Below are 12,986 nucleotides of genomic sequence, written 5' to 3'. Positions count from 1 at the left end.
TTCAGTGCTCTGAAGACTCCTGTGTTCACATGAATGTCCAATTTAAAAAGGTAGTATTTCAGGCTCTTATAATTCTGAAGGAAAAAGGGTCATTCCAATTTCACAAATGAGTAACTGGTCAGCCAGCTTGGAATCATCTGAACACCACATGGTAATTCCAGAGGAGAAATTTGGTGATTTGGGTTACTTGTCTTAGGGAGAAAAATACTTGAATAAATAATTGCAATGAAACTATTTCTTTCAACCATTGTAAGAGTGTATGAAAATGGACATTTTTGGAAAGTAATCCAGTATGACTAATCTTTTTTCCCCCCTAAACATCGATTTGTTGTTCCATTTATGTTTGTATTCATTGGTTGATTCTTGTATGTGCCCTGACTGGGGATCAAACCCACAACTTTGGCATATCTCGAGGATACTCTAACCAACTGAGCTACCCAGCCAGACATATTACTTACCTTTTGATATATTTGTTGACCTAGCAAGTCTCACCAAAGATGTCTACTATGTAGAAATGAAGGCACCGATATGAGAATAGATGTACAAAAATATTTACTGCAGCATCATTTGTAGTTGAAAAAACTGGAAGCAACCTTATATGTATCACAAAGAAAATGGCTGGCTAAATTATAGTATATCCATACTGTGGAATATTAGACACCCAAGGAATAAACTAGACATACGCATGTACCAGGAGGGATATTCATGATATATTAAGTGACAAGGGAAAAGTATAGAGTGATATGTGTGCTATGGTTTCATTTTTGTTAAAACAAAAACAACCCCAAACAAAAAATAACTTTGTGTATATTTGTATTAAAATGGAGAAATGTGTAGACGGTCATACAGGAAGCTATTAACATGGATTCCTCAGGGCCATGGTAACTATATGTCTACAGTCTGACTTGCTAAAATGAACATGTATTGCTTTTGCAACTTTTAATATATGTATGTATAGTAAGGTGGGGTGAATTTGGTGGGGAAATTAGTAGGAAGACCAAGATTGAGAAAAAATCACTGAGCTGCTTTAAATGAATCCTAGTACCCAGACCATGAGTTACCATCTTGCTTTAAAAAGACCTACTAAAAAAATAAATGTTATCAAGGGGTGACTGGGGTCTTTGTTAGCTTTCCCTTTTTCCTAACCCCACACACATCCCACCTATTTAGCCAGGCTTCCGAAAGTGAGGGCCTTGTATCCTACACGAGGCAAGGCGGCTGAAGGTAGGACATAGGCCCAGCGTTAAATAACATTAAATCTCATGGCTCCATTGCTATTCATGTTTTATATTTCTTTTCCACCCACTGATTACATGTAGAAGAAAGTCCTTGGCATTGACAAATGTTTGACATCTCTCTCATCCTTGCTAATCTTACCTTTTTAATAAGGGCAAGCAGACTTACCACGTAGAGCCTTCCGCAAGCCACAATATCTAGTTGGAAGCTTAAACACTGTTACGCTCTCACTGCAGTTTTTCTTAGGATTCATTTATGATAAGAAAAACTGGTTTATCATTTACGGTAATGATCTCAAATTTCTGATGGGGAGCAAAATAACGTGAAAGAGAGTCTAAAAGCACTTTAAAGTAAGAATATATTAGCCAAGAAACACAGGGCTGTGTCCAAAAGCAAAGCAGCAAGGATGCGGACAGGAAAATTGCGGGTCAGCGCAGCCTAACAGCAGTCAGCATCGGCGCCGGAGCCCAGCCGTGGTCACAGGCGCCCGCATGGAGCAGAGAAAAGTAAGAACAATGTGCTAAGTGATGTCTCAAAGGATGGCAACCATGTGACATAACATGGAGCTGAGCAAACAGGAAATGCAGCCTAATATAGCTCAGGGTAAGAATTCTCTAGGGAGGCTCTTGCCAGGAACCTGGGTGAGTGAGGGGAGGGAGTAAAGAAAAGAGAGGGTTTGGGTTTTGGAAGGAAAAAAAAGAATTCCAAGGCTGCACATTGGAGGCCATCTAGGTTCTTCAGACAGGTTATGCTCCTACTGACTGCGGTGGACAGTGCAGAAAATAAAGCGTGTGTGTGTGAGTATTGTGAAAAATAATGGAAATGGAGCCGCTTTAAAATGGAGTTCGAGTTGCCATCCCAAAGAACTGCTTTGTACGTCTTATTCCTCAAACTTTTGGAAAGTTAAACTGGACGCAATAACCTTTGGACTGGGCCTAAAGCAGCATTATATCCCAAACAACTGTTTGGAAATGTAACACGCAAGCAGACACTATGACCACAGGACATTCTTTAGAATTAGCATCACTGTGTTAGCTTATCTGCATTTATAGAAACTTCTTCCCCCTGTTCATGGAATTTCCCCCCTTCCCTTTCTTATAAATGCCCCTGGCCTTCGTCTCCTAGGAACTCTATCTGGGTTTCTGCTTGAAGCAGTGCTTCCTGGATAGCTATTCCTTTGGATCACAAATAAATGCTTGTTGCCCCTCACTCTGGTTTTATTTTTAGATTAACAGCATTCACACTGCATCACCTGTCCCTTTGGTTGCATTTCCATGGCCTGGAGAAAGGCCTAAGTTCTCTCTCCTGGTGATCTGGGTGACTTGGCTCAAATGGAACAACTGTAGCCTGTTACTTATATCAGTCGCCCTGCCTTTACTATGGAGAGTGAATCAGCAAATCAGCAGTTTCCTTTAAAAGCACACTTATGTAGGTTTTTATTTTAAAAAGCCTTGAACAGATATTTGCACACCCATGTTCACAGCAGCGTTATTCACGATCGCCAAAAGGTAGAAACTACCCAAATGCTCACTGATGGACGAACCAATAAACTAAATGTGGTGTATGCATACAATGGAATATCAGCTACCCTTAAAAAGGAAAGACATTCTGACACATGCCACAACATGGATAAACATTGAAAACATTATGCTAAGTGAAATAAGCCAGTACAAAGGGACAGATATCGTGTGATTGTATGAGGAACCTAGAATAGTAGACTGCACAGAGGCAGAAAGTAGAATACTGGTTATCAGGGGCTGGGTGGAGGGCCAGTGGGAGTTATTATTTAATGGGCACAGAGTTTCAGTGTGGGGTAATAAAAAACAAGTTCTGAAGATAAATCATGGTGATGGTTGCACAACAGTGCCAATATGCTTAAAACCACTGAATTGTTGTTCATTCAAAAGTTATTAAAATTATTTTTAAAGAATTAATTTAAAGGAAACCATTAAGTTTAGAAGAATCCAGGTGGTACCTGACTATAGAGAAAATGGTGAAGGTGTGGGCCAGACCTCTCTGTTCCCCACCCCCACCCATCCATTCTCCACCCTTCTCTGCCCTGCTTTCCCTCCTGAGCCACATCACTGTGCCTCCTGCCTTCCAGCTTCTAGTTGTAGTCACTCGATGGGGAGCACTAGCAGGGGAATGAGGGAAGAAAGAATAGTGAGGTTGGAGACTCCTGTTTCCCTGGCTCCCTCCCTGCAATATTGCTGCGTGGTGACTGTCCCTTGACTGAAGGTCTCGCAGCCCACGCTGGCTCCAGGTTCTGGTGCTCCTTCCACTTGCCTCCTTAGACCCAGGGCAGTAGCAGCTCTCCCTGCTGCTAGCCTTGGAACTGCACTATTCCATGTGGTTTCCTCACTTCCTGCTAACACCTCTGTAAATAGTCCTTTGATTGAATTCCCCTCAAATTACCCAATTTGAGTGCAGCATCTGTTTCTTGCTAAACTGTGGCTGATACAAGGTTATTTAAAAAGATGAAAGTTTGGGAAACACTGATACAAAGAAAATCTACCTATATTCCCCCAAGATCTCTCTGACCCCACCAAACCTTCCAGATATGGTAAGGGAGGTGAATGGCAGCATCTTCTGCCCCTCCCCTCATCCCCTCTCTTGTTCCAAGTACTTCTTTCCAATTGCTATTTTAATGTAGAGAACTCAGCATCTACTGTTTTCTCCAATCCCACAGACTGTAAATCACATTTTTTGGTATGTAACAGAATTCCATCCCAATACAACAATAAATGATTCATATGTTCCATGGAGTTTTATTTTTGATAAAAGTACTTTTCCTGTATATGTTTCTATTGCATCCTTGGTACAGATGCACAAGGATATGGAGTAACTGCTCTTAAGTATGAGTAGGAAAGCTGAAATGATATCTACATAAGGCTCTTCAAATTGGCATGGAGATAAAAATAGCTGTGTAAAATAAGCTATCTTTCCCTTCCAAAGTGGTGAATTATGAAGAAAATAACCAAGAGTTTTGCTTTCCTTTTTAGTAGTAATGGCCTAGAATAAGTTGAAACCCTCCTCTCTGAAATCCAGGGAGATGTGTCCTGCCAAGGTTTATACTATACACACGTGATGTTGAGGTCACGACAAACGGTCACATCTGCTTGTAAGTTCACTGCCTCAGGTAGGCAGACCATCTTTTTACTGCAAGAGAAGAGCAACAAGAAGGTATGTGCTCAGGGTAGGTTCCTTTTGGTCAGGAGAGAGGGTTAGGAGCTCTTGTGTTTTCATGATATCAGGTGAAAGAAGTCTACAGTTGTCTACTACAGGAGCCTACTATCCTCCAAGGGTTTGGGGTGGTAAGGCTAATAATATAAAGGCCTGCTAGAAACAGGGTAAAGGGGATAGGGAATCTCAATCCACACCCATGAATTGACCAGTGGATGCTAAGAAGGAGGAAAAATGCAATTAAAATTTTTTATTCCAATAAAATCTTATATAGAAACCAAATAAGACAGATACAGATGGATGGATGGATGGATGGATGGATGGATGGATGGATGGATGGATGGGAGGGAGGGAGGGAGGGAGGGGAGAGGGAGAAAGAAGAAAGAAAGAGAGAGAGAGAGAGAGAGAGAGAAGGGAAGGGAGGGAAGGGAGGGAAGGGAAGGGGGGCAGGGGAGGGAGGGGAGGGAGGGGAGGGGAGGGGAGGGAGGGAGGGAGGGAGGGAGGGAGGGAGGGAGGGAGGGAGGGAGGGAGGGAGGAAGGAAGGAAGGAAGGAAGGAAGGAAGGAAGGAAGGAAAGAAAGAAAGAAAGAAAGAAAGAAAGAAAGAAAGAAAGAAAGAAAGAAAGAAAGAAAGAAAGAAAGAAAGAAAGAAAGAAAGGGAAGAAAGGAAGGAAGAAAGGAAGGAAGGAAGGAAGGAAGGAAGGAAGGAAGGAAGGAAGGAAGGAAGGAAGGAAGGAAGGAAGAAAGAAAGAAAGAAAGAAAGAAAGAAAGAAAGAAAGAAAGAAAGAAAGAAAGAAAGAAAGAAAGAAAGAAAGAAAGGGGTTTCTTATATTGAAGTGGGAATGCTCAGAGTTTAGAGTTTACCCTCTCTGGCTTCCTAACATTCCCAGCCCAAGATGGCCCTGCAAGAGTGTTATAAAAACCTTGGGTTGTTGTCATCTCTGCATGAAAGAAGCTCATCACTCATGATGAAATTAAATCTCAACAAGCATCACATCGAAGGATTGATTGGTCCTTATAGGTGTGTCTGGGGCAGGCTTACTTGTCATTGACGGGCAAAGGAGCAGTGCAGAACTTCCCAACAATGGTAGTCCGGTCTTTTCTCCAAATCCGGTGGGAAGCCTGATATTTGAGATTCACTTGGTGTATCTCGCACTGACGGTTGGGGTGAGCTAGGATTCCTCTCCCATGCAGTTTGCGTCTTGGTCTGCAAGGGAAAGGGAGAGTAAGTTATGTAGCACTTTTGACCTTTGCTTCCCCTTGGTCCTTAAGAGGCTCTGCTGGAAGCACTGGTTAGCTGGTCATGTACAAGAGTCAGCTCCTTGAAGGTGGGGACCACAGTCCTTTGTATCACTCCAACAAGTCCCTCTGCCCATAGCTGACTCGAAAAATATTTTTTGATTTTTTGAAAGTAATCAAATGGACACTGCAGCAAAATTGTAGCCCTTGGATTTTCACATCTGGAAAAATGTCCCTCATTCTTAGATTCCTAGTTGGAAAAGATCCACACTTTCAGATACACCAACCTTGAAGCAGAGCCCTCTTTTACAGCATTCAGGTCAAAGGATTTTGTGTGAGGACTATTCTACTCTATTTTTAACAGAGTAGAAAACCTAGCTGATTTTATTATCAATGCTGAGAAAGTCTTTAAATCAATTAAAATTTATTTAATTAAGCATACAGTCACTTTCACATTTGTCTACAACCATAGTAAATATAGTTCTTGGCATAAAGATACAGCCTTTGGAGTTTAAAACATCTCCAACTACAAGCTTAAATATAGGAAACTCCCATTATTGTTTATGTGATAGTGGATTTGTTACTCAAATTAAAATAGTGAAATTATGTAGAATAAAGTAAAATAGAAATAATTTATTAATTAAATTCATATTTAAATTATCTTTATTTACAAAATACGATCCTGACAATGTAATTCCATTAAGCTCCAATTTGAGCATTAAGTATAATTACTTAAGCAAAAGCTGCTAAACTGAAAATGAAAGAAGTCAAAATACTTTTGACGAGAGACTGCAAATTATTGTAGTTTCTTGTGGTTCTGGATGTTCATTCAGTAGTAGGCTCACTTGAAGGCAGAATCAACCCTGATGGGTACTTACTTCTACTTTCAGGATGTGGGGGTAAGGGTGGGGGTAAAATCCAGCTCTTGGGGGAAGATAATGAGGAAAAGCTCTTGGTGAATAGACATGTCTCATTGCAAATGGAGGAGGTGGTGGACCAGAAAAGTCCCTTGGAGGAAAATAATCACAGGAAGTTCCATACACGTTTCCTGGAGGTGGAGGAAAAAGAGGAGCTCTTCTCATGTACAGGTCCCTTGCATCCAATGGAAACAATGGAGGAACAAAGCCAGGGCCAGTTACTTCACTTTTGGTGGGGAGAGATGCATCAGGCATATTTAAATTACCAAGATCATCTTTCCTATTGTTTCTACTGGATTCCATTTCCGAAGACGTTGGCCCATCTGCTTTATCCAGTGACGGCATATTAAAACTTCTGAGTTCTGCTGTTCCAGATAGTCTACCACTATTAGAATAAAATCTGTCTTGCTTATGTAGAGGAAGAGCTGGGTCAGGATAAGTTTGGCCTGATGGAAGAATCATCATCCCATGATCCTGCTCCCACGGAGGTGAAAGGGACCCAGTGTCAGAAGGTTCCCTGTGAGGATCAGTTAATTTATCAGAGCTTGATTCTCCTCTTTCATTAGTAATCTGGAGGTCCTGAGGATTCCCTGGGCCTCTTGAGTCTCTTCGTCCTCTGCCTGGAAGCAAAGGTGAGAGTCTGAGTGAACCCTCCAACAAACCTGGGAGGGAGAGAAACACTCTTGTTTCAGATGAAGGTCGACCCAATGGTGAAGGACCATACAGGGAGTACTCTCTGCAAAATGCTGTATTTGCAACATCAAGTGCATAAGGATCTTTTTCTAAAAGTTCAAATTTAAGCTCTGTTTCAATTAACTTTTGTCTGAGGTAAGAATTTTCTTTCTTTAAATCACTGAGGTTTCTTTCAGCAGTCCAAGCTGCCAACCAATTATCATGGGCTTTTCTCTCATGGGAAATAATCTGCCCCTGATAAGAATGAATGATTCTCTCTAATTCTTCTTCAAGATCTTTGGCTCGCTTCCTATAGGTCTCCAGCTCTTTGGCTGTACGGCTGGTCTTTTCATCTCCTTTAGAAAGTTTTTTCTCTTTCTCTAACTGGTAATTTTCTTCTGTTAGTTTCCTGTTACGTGTCATTTCATTTTCTCGATACAGTTCAGTCATTACTTTGAGTTTGTGCTGAAGCTTTCGGTTCTCATTTTCAAGATGTTCATTTTCTGACTGCAAAGATGCTTGTTCAGTCTGGAGATTTTTAATACACTCTGTAAGTTCTTCCTTTGTTTTATCTACCTCACTTAACTGGGTGTATATTTGGTTTCTTTTCCTTTCTAGGGTTTTTAAAGACGCCTTTAGCTTAGCAGCATGAATCAGCTTCTTCAAAGTTCTTTTGGGCTGATTACCGAAGAGCGCATCATTTTCTGAATCACTCATTTCCAGTTCCAAGTAATCATCTTTTAACTCTTCGCCAAGCACCGCAGCCCAGTCTGGCATCTTTAGCAAGCATTCGGTCAGAGATGTGATCTGATTTTCTGTATCACACAGAACCTGTTTTGCATCTACTTTTGAGTCTTCAAATGTTATTTTCTCTTTATTAAGTTCACTCGCTTGTTCTTTCCATTCTTCAGCTTCTTGTAAAAGGTGTTTCTGGCTTTCCTGAGGTTGGGAATTTTCACTCAAAGTATCCTTTACAGCTATGTTAAGTCGTTCTTCATTCATCTGAAATATTCTGAAGGTTGTTTTGGCTTCAGCTACTTGTGATTTGAGTAATTTTGATTCATCTTCTAAGGACTGTATCCTTTTTGAAATATCCACCACCAATTCATCTTGTTCAGAGTTCTCTTCCTTTAACTCTTTTTCTAGAAAGAGTACTTCATCCTCAAATTCAGATTTGGAGCTTTTCAGCTTTTCACAGATGGCCTCCAAACTTCGAGCTTCTGTTGACTCCTCAAAGCTGGAATCCTTTAATGACTCTAAGTCTTCACAACCTTGTTGCACGAGGCTAAATTTTTCAAGTAGTTTACATTCTTCTTCCATTAGTGTAAAAAGTTCTACAGCAAGCTTATTCTCTTTCCACATAAAGCCTGCTTCTAATCCATCAAAAACTCATCCACAAAAAACAAGAGAGCAGCAAAACATCCAACAATAACTGCACATATCAGCAACTCCCCTAGAAAACCATAGGGATTAGGCGTTTTTCTCATATCTTCAGGCAATGAGGCCGCAACCCTGCCTCGCTTTTCCAGGACCAGCCCCACGTGGGCCGAGGGGCAGCCCTGGGCTCCTCCATGGCGCCCGCACGGCCTGTGACTCAGCGATCTTGGCCCAGGCTCTGCTGAGCCACAACCAACGGCACAGTGCGCCGAGCTTCCGCTTCCGGCAAGCGGACCAGACCACTGCGCAGCCTGCTGCAGGGGGGGTGCTGGGGGGAACAGCGCCAACAAGCCTCAAGTGTCCACGATGCCCACTGAGAAGCCTTGGCCCCTATTGATCCTTTACGTTCAGATGATCTGAAGGCCCTGCCCGTCCGCAAGAGCCTGCGACTTGCCCTCTCCTCACCGCACCACCCCTCGTTTGGGTTTGGGTCAGGCCGGGGTGGAAGCGGGGACGCAGGGACACGGTAAATTGCCCCTCCTTCTTCTCGCGAGATTCCTGTGTTTGCCGTGGGAGCTCACTCTTCATTAAAGGGGCCAGCGCTCTACCTGGCGGTGTCACCCGCCTTTGGAAAGCCAGGGGCTCTGGGCTGAGAAAATGGGATTCGGCCTCAGGCTCGGAGTTGCGGTGTGGGTCACTCAGCCCAAACTAGCAGGGCCTTGGCCCAGGGTCCCCCACCCCCCTCAGATGGCTGTGGCGGCAGTGAGGCTGCCCCCGGAGGCCCCTCAGAGCAGCCTGGCCCCGATGGGCTGTGCTTCCCTCTGGCAGCCCTGAAGGAGCCTTCTGTCTGCACCCCATGGCAGCCCTGACTTCAAACCCCAGGGGACCCCATGGTCCAGGGAAACCCGCTGCCTTCTTTATTCCAGTTAGAAAATGCGAAGACTGCCCTGTTTTAGATGGAGTATGAATCTGTGGATGGGAAAAAAATGAACAAAAATCAGGTCTGGAGAGATTAAAGATGGCAGCCACTGAGAGGAAGCTACGCTGACACTCTCCCAGGACCAAACTGGAATTATAACTAAAATATAGAAAAACCATCCTGAATAATCAACTGCAACTGAGGATGAGCTGGAGAGCACCCTCGTAACCTAGGAGGAAAAGGGGAGGCCGCATAGAGACTGGCAGGAAGTGCGGAGGTGCAAGAGGGCTGGCTGGGCTCCCACAGGCAGCAGCAGAAGGTCTGGAGGGATAGCTCAGGGTGGGGGGTTCCCACTGAGGACTCTGGGGCCTAAACCCCAGGCTGGGCTTCCCAGCCAAGACCACCAGCGCTGAGAAAGGTGTCCACATAACATCTGGCTGTGAAAAGCAGCTGGGTTTCTGTCTGCCAGGGAGAGATGGCTGAAAATGCAGGCACCCTCTTAAAGAGCCAACCCACAAAGTTTTATATATAGCAATGCACCTTGGGCTCCAGCAGAGGGAGGGCAGAAGGGATGGAGCTCCGCGAGGAAAATCCAGGGCTGTGGGCTCGAGAGAGAGAGCTCAGAGGGCACCCTCTGGATTCCTGTGCCAAGTCATTCCCCCAAATTGCAGAGGACATCTTTCACAGGCAGACATTTATCTTCCTAGCAACAGCTTTTGCTGAGGGGAAAGCAATTGCCCCACCCCATTAGTAAACCTCTGGCCCCACCCTGTGGAGTTTCTACAGCCTGAGGCTCATTAAGAGAATCAGATTAATTAGCCTGCAAGCAGAGGCAAACCTCAGAGTGCTTTGAGTCTTCGCCTGATCTGCTTCAGAACCCAGGCCTTGGGAAAGCAGACATTGGTGTGCATCTTGGTCCTGTCCAAATGCACCCAGCCCCAATAGAGGGACCCTCAAGCCATGGGTTATTGATAGCTCCGAAGAGGGTACACAAGGCCAGTCACAAACAGCATCTGACATGAGCCTGCACCAGAGACCTTCCAAAAAGGACCAAGAGCCCTAGCAGGTCTACCTAATACATAGAAACAAACCCAAATAGTCAAAATGGGGAGACAAAAAAGCAAATGAACAAGAGAAGTCTCTAGAAAAAGAGCTAAATGAAATGGAGATAAGTAATCTATCAGATATAGAGTTCAGAATACTGATTGTAAGGATACTCAACAGCATGAAAAAAGATATGGAAACTGTGAAAAATGACCAGTCAGAAATGAAGAATGACATAGCAGAAATAAAGAATACACTGGAAGGAATAAACAGCAGATTAGAGGAGGCCGAGGATTGGGTCAGTGAATTAGAAGGCAGGGTTAAAAAAAAAAAAAATCAATCAGAGATCCAAAAAGAAAAAACAATTTAAAAACAGGAGGACAGTCTAAGAGAGCTGTGGGACAACATGAAACGTAACAATACTGGCATCATAGGAGTGCCAAAGGTCGTCAAAAGCAAGCAAGGGTTATAGAACCTGTTTGAAGAAATAATGGCAGAGAATGTCCCTAACCTGGTGAAGGAAAAAGTCACACAAGTTTAGGAGGTACAGAGATCCCAAGCAAGAAGAACCCAAAGAGGCCCCTGCCCAGACACATCATAATTAAAATGCCAAAAATCAAGACAGAATATTAAAGGCAGCAAGAGGAAAGCAATTTGTTACCCACAAAGAAGCTCCCATAAAGCTGTCAGCTGACTTCTCAGCAGAAACTCTACATACCAGAAGGGAATAGCATGAAGTATTCAAGGTAATGCAAAACAGGGATCTTAAACCAACACTGCTCTATCCAGCAAGGCTATCATGCAAAATGGATGGTGAAATCAAGAGCTTCCTAGGATAAAAAGGCTACAGGAGTTTATCACCACCAAACCAGCATTGCAGGAAATGTTAAAGGGACTGTTGTAATTAGAAGTGGAAATAGAAGCATTGCAAGAAATGTTAAAGGGACTGCTGTAATAATGAGAAGAAAGAGAGAGAGAAACATAGGCATAAAGAATTAAAATGGCAATAAATAAAGATCTATCAGTAATAACCTTAAGGACTTTGAGAGATCAGCAGCAATACAGTCATAGTCATGGACTTTAACACCCCACTGACTTCACTGGATAGATCTTCCAGACAAAAAGTCAACACAGAAACAGTGACTCTAAATGGCACACTAGATCAGATGGATTTAACTGATATTTATAGAACATTTCACTCCAGAGCTGCAGAATATACATCCCTGTTAAGTGCACATGGGTCATTCTCAAAGATACACCACAGGTTAGGACACAAAACAAGTCTCTACAAGTTCAAGAAGGCTGAAATCACATCAAGCATCTCAGATCACAATGGCATGAAATTAGAAATCAACTACAGTCAAAACACTCAAAAACATTCAAACACATAGACGCGAAATAACATGTTGTTAAACAATGAGTGGGTTACCAATAAGATCAAGAAAGAAATCAAACACTTCCTGGAAACAAATGAAAATGAACACACAACCACTCAAAATCTATGGGACACAGTGAAAACAGTCCTAAGAGGGAAGTTCATAGCACTACAAGCCTACCTCAAAATGCAAGAAAAAATTTTTAGTAAACTAACCCTACAACTTGAAGAATTAGAAAGCTCCCCTCTGAAGCCATCTGGACCAGGGCCTCTGTTTGCTGGGAGTTTTTTTTATTACTGCTTCGATTTCATCAGTTGTTATTGGCCTATTCACGTTTTCTGATTCTTCCTGATTCACTTTTACATGATCTCACTCATATGTGGCATCTAATAAACAAAATAGACTGAGGAACAAAATAGATCCAGAGACATAGAAGCATGAAACAGACTGATGAATCTCAGTGGGAAGGCAGGGGTGGGGGAGAGGGTGGGGAGAGATTAATCAAAGAACTTATATGCTTATATACATAATCCATGGACACAGACAATAGTGTGGAGAAGGCCTGGGGGGCAGCTGTGGGGTGGAAGAGGTTAAAGGGGACAAAAAAGGGGGGATATCTGTAATACTTTTAACAGTACAGATAAATTTTTAAAAATATATGAAATAAAATGTTGCTAGCAGGTTAAATAAATAAATAAAGTATAGATTTCAATGGTTAAAAAAAAGAAATCAGGTCTGGAAACCAGACAGAGTTGGGGCGAAATCCAGGTTTGGCCTCCTCCCAGCTGGACGGCTTTGGATACACAGAGTCCTAGATGTAAACCCCAGCTGTCCCACCAGCTTGAGCCTCAATCATAGGGTTTGCTAGTGTTGATGAAGCCTGGAGACCCAGAGTGAAAACAGAATCCAGGGCTCTCTTAACCCACACCCTTGGCCTTGTCCCTCTGATTCCCCAACTGTTTGCAAGATTCGGGCAGCATTTTGGACTTGTGTCCTGAAATAGAGATGAAGGGAGGAGCATGAAG

General features: G+C 43.0%; 1 protein-coding gene and 1 pseudogene across 1 annotated transcript in view; both read right to left on the bottom strand.

Moving 5' to 3' along the window:
- Positions 1-3,755: 3,755 nt before the first annotated feature.
- PLA1A (phospholipase A1 member A) overlaps positions 3,756-12,986 on the bottom strand; it is a 35,525-nt gene continuing 26,294 nt past the window's right edge. Inside the window, exons 10-11 of the mRNA XM_016199899.2 lie at positions 5,460-5,624; positions 3,756-4,395 (exon numbers count right to left, since the gene is read on the bottom strand). Of these exons, the coding sequence (XP_016055385.1) occupies positions 4,311-4,395; positions 5,460-5,624 (250 nt within the window). The 3' untranslated portion in view covers positions 3,756-4,310. The remainder of the gene's footprint in view (positions 4,396-5,459; positions 5,625-12,986) is intronic.
- On the bottom strand, positions 6,482-8,818 carry LOC107527321 (melanoma inhibitory activity protein 2 pseudogene; annotated as a pseudogene).

This window comes from Miniopterus natalensis, chromosome 6 (genome assembly GCF_054644295.1).
Source record: "Miniopterus natalensis isolate mMinNat1 chromosome 6, mMinNat1.hap1, whole genome shotgun sequence".
Classification (NCBI taxonomy): domain Eukaryota; kingdom Metazoa; phylum Chordata; class Mammalia; order Chiroptera; family Miniopteridae; genus Miniopterus; species Miniopterus natalensis.
Note: the sequence above shows the minus strand (reverse complement) of the source record. Positions and strands in the feature narration are given on the sequence as shown.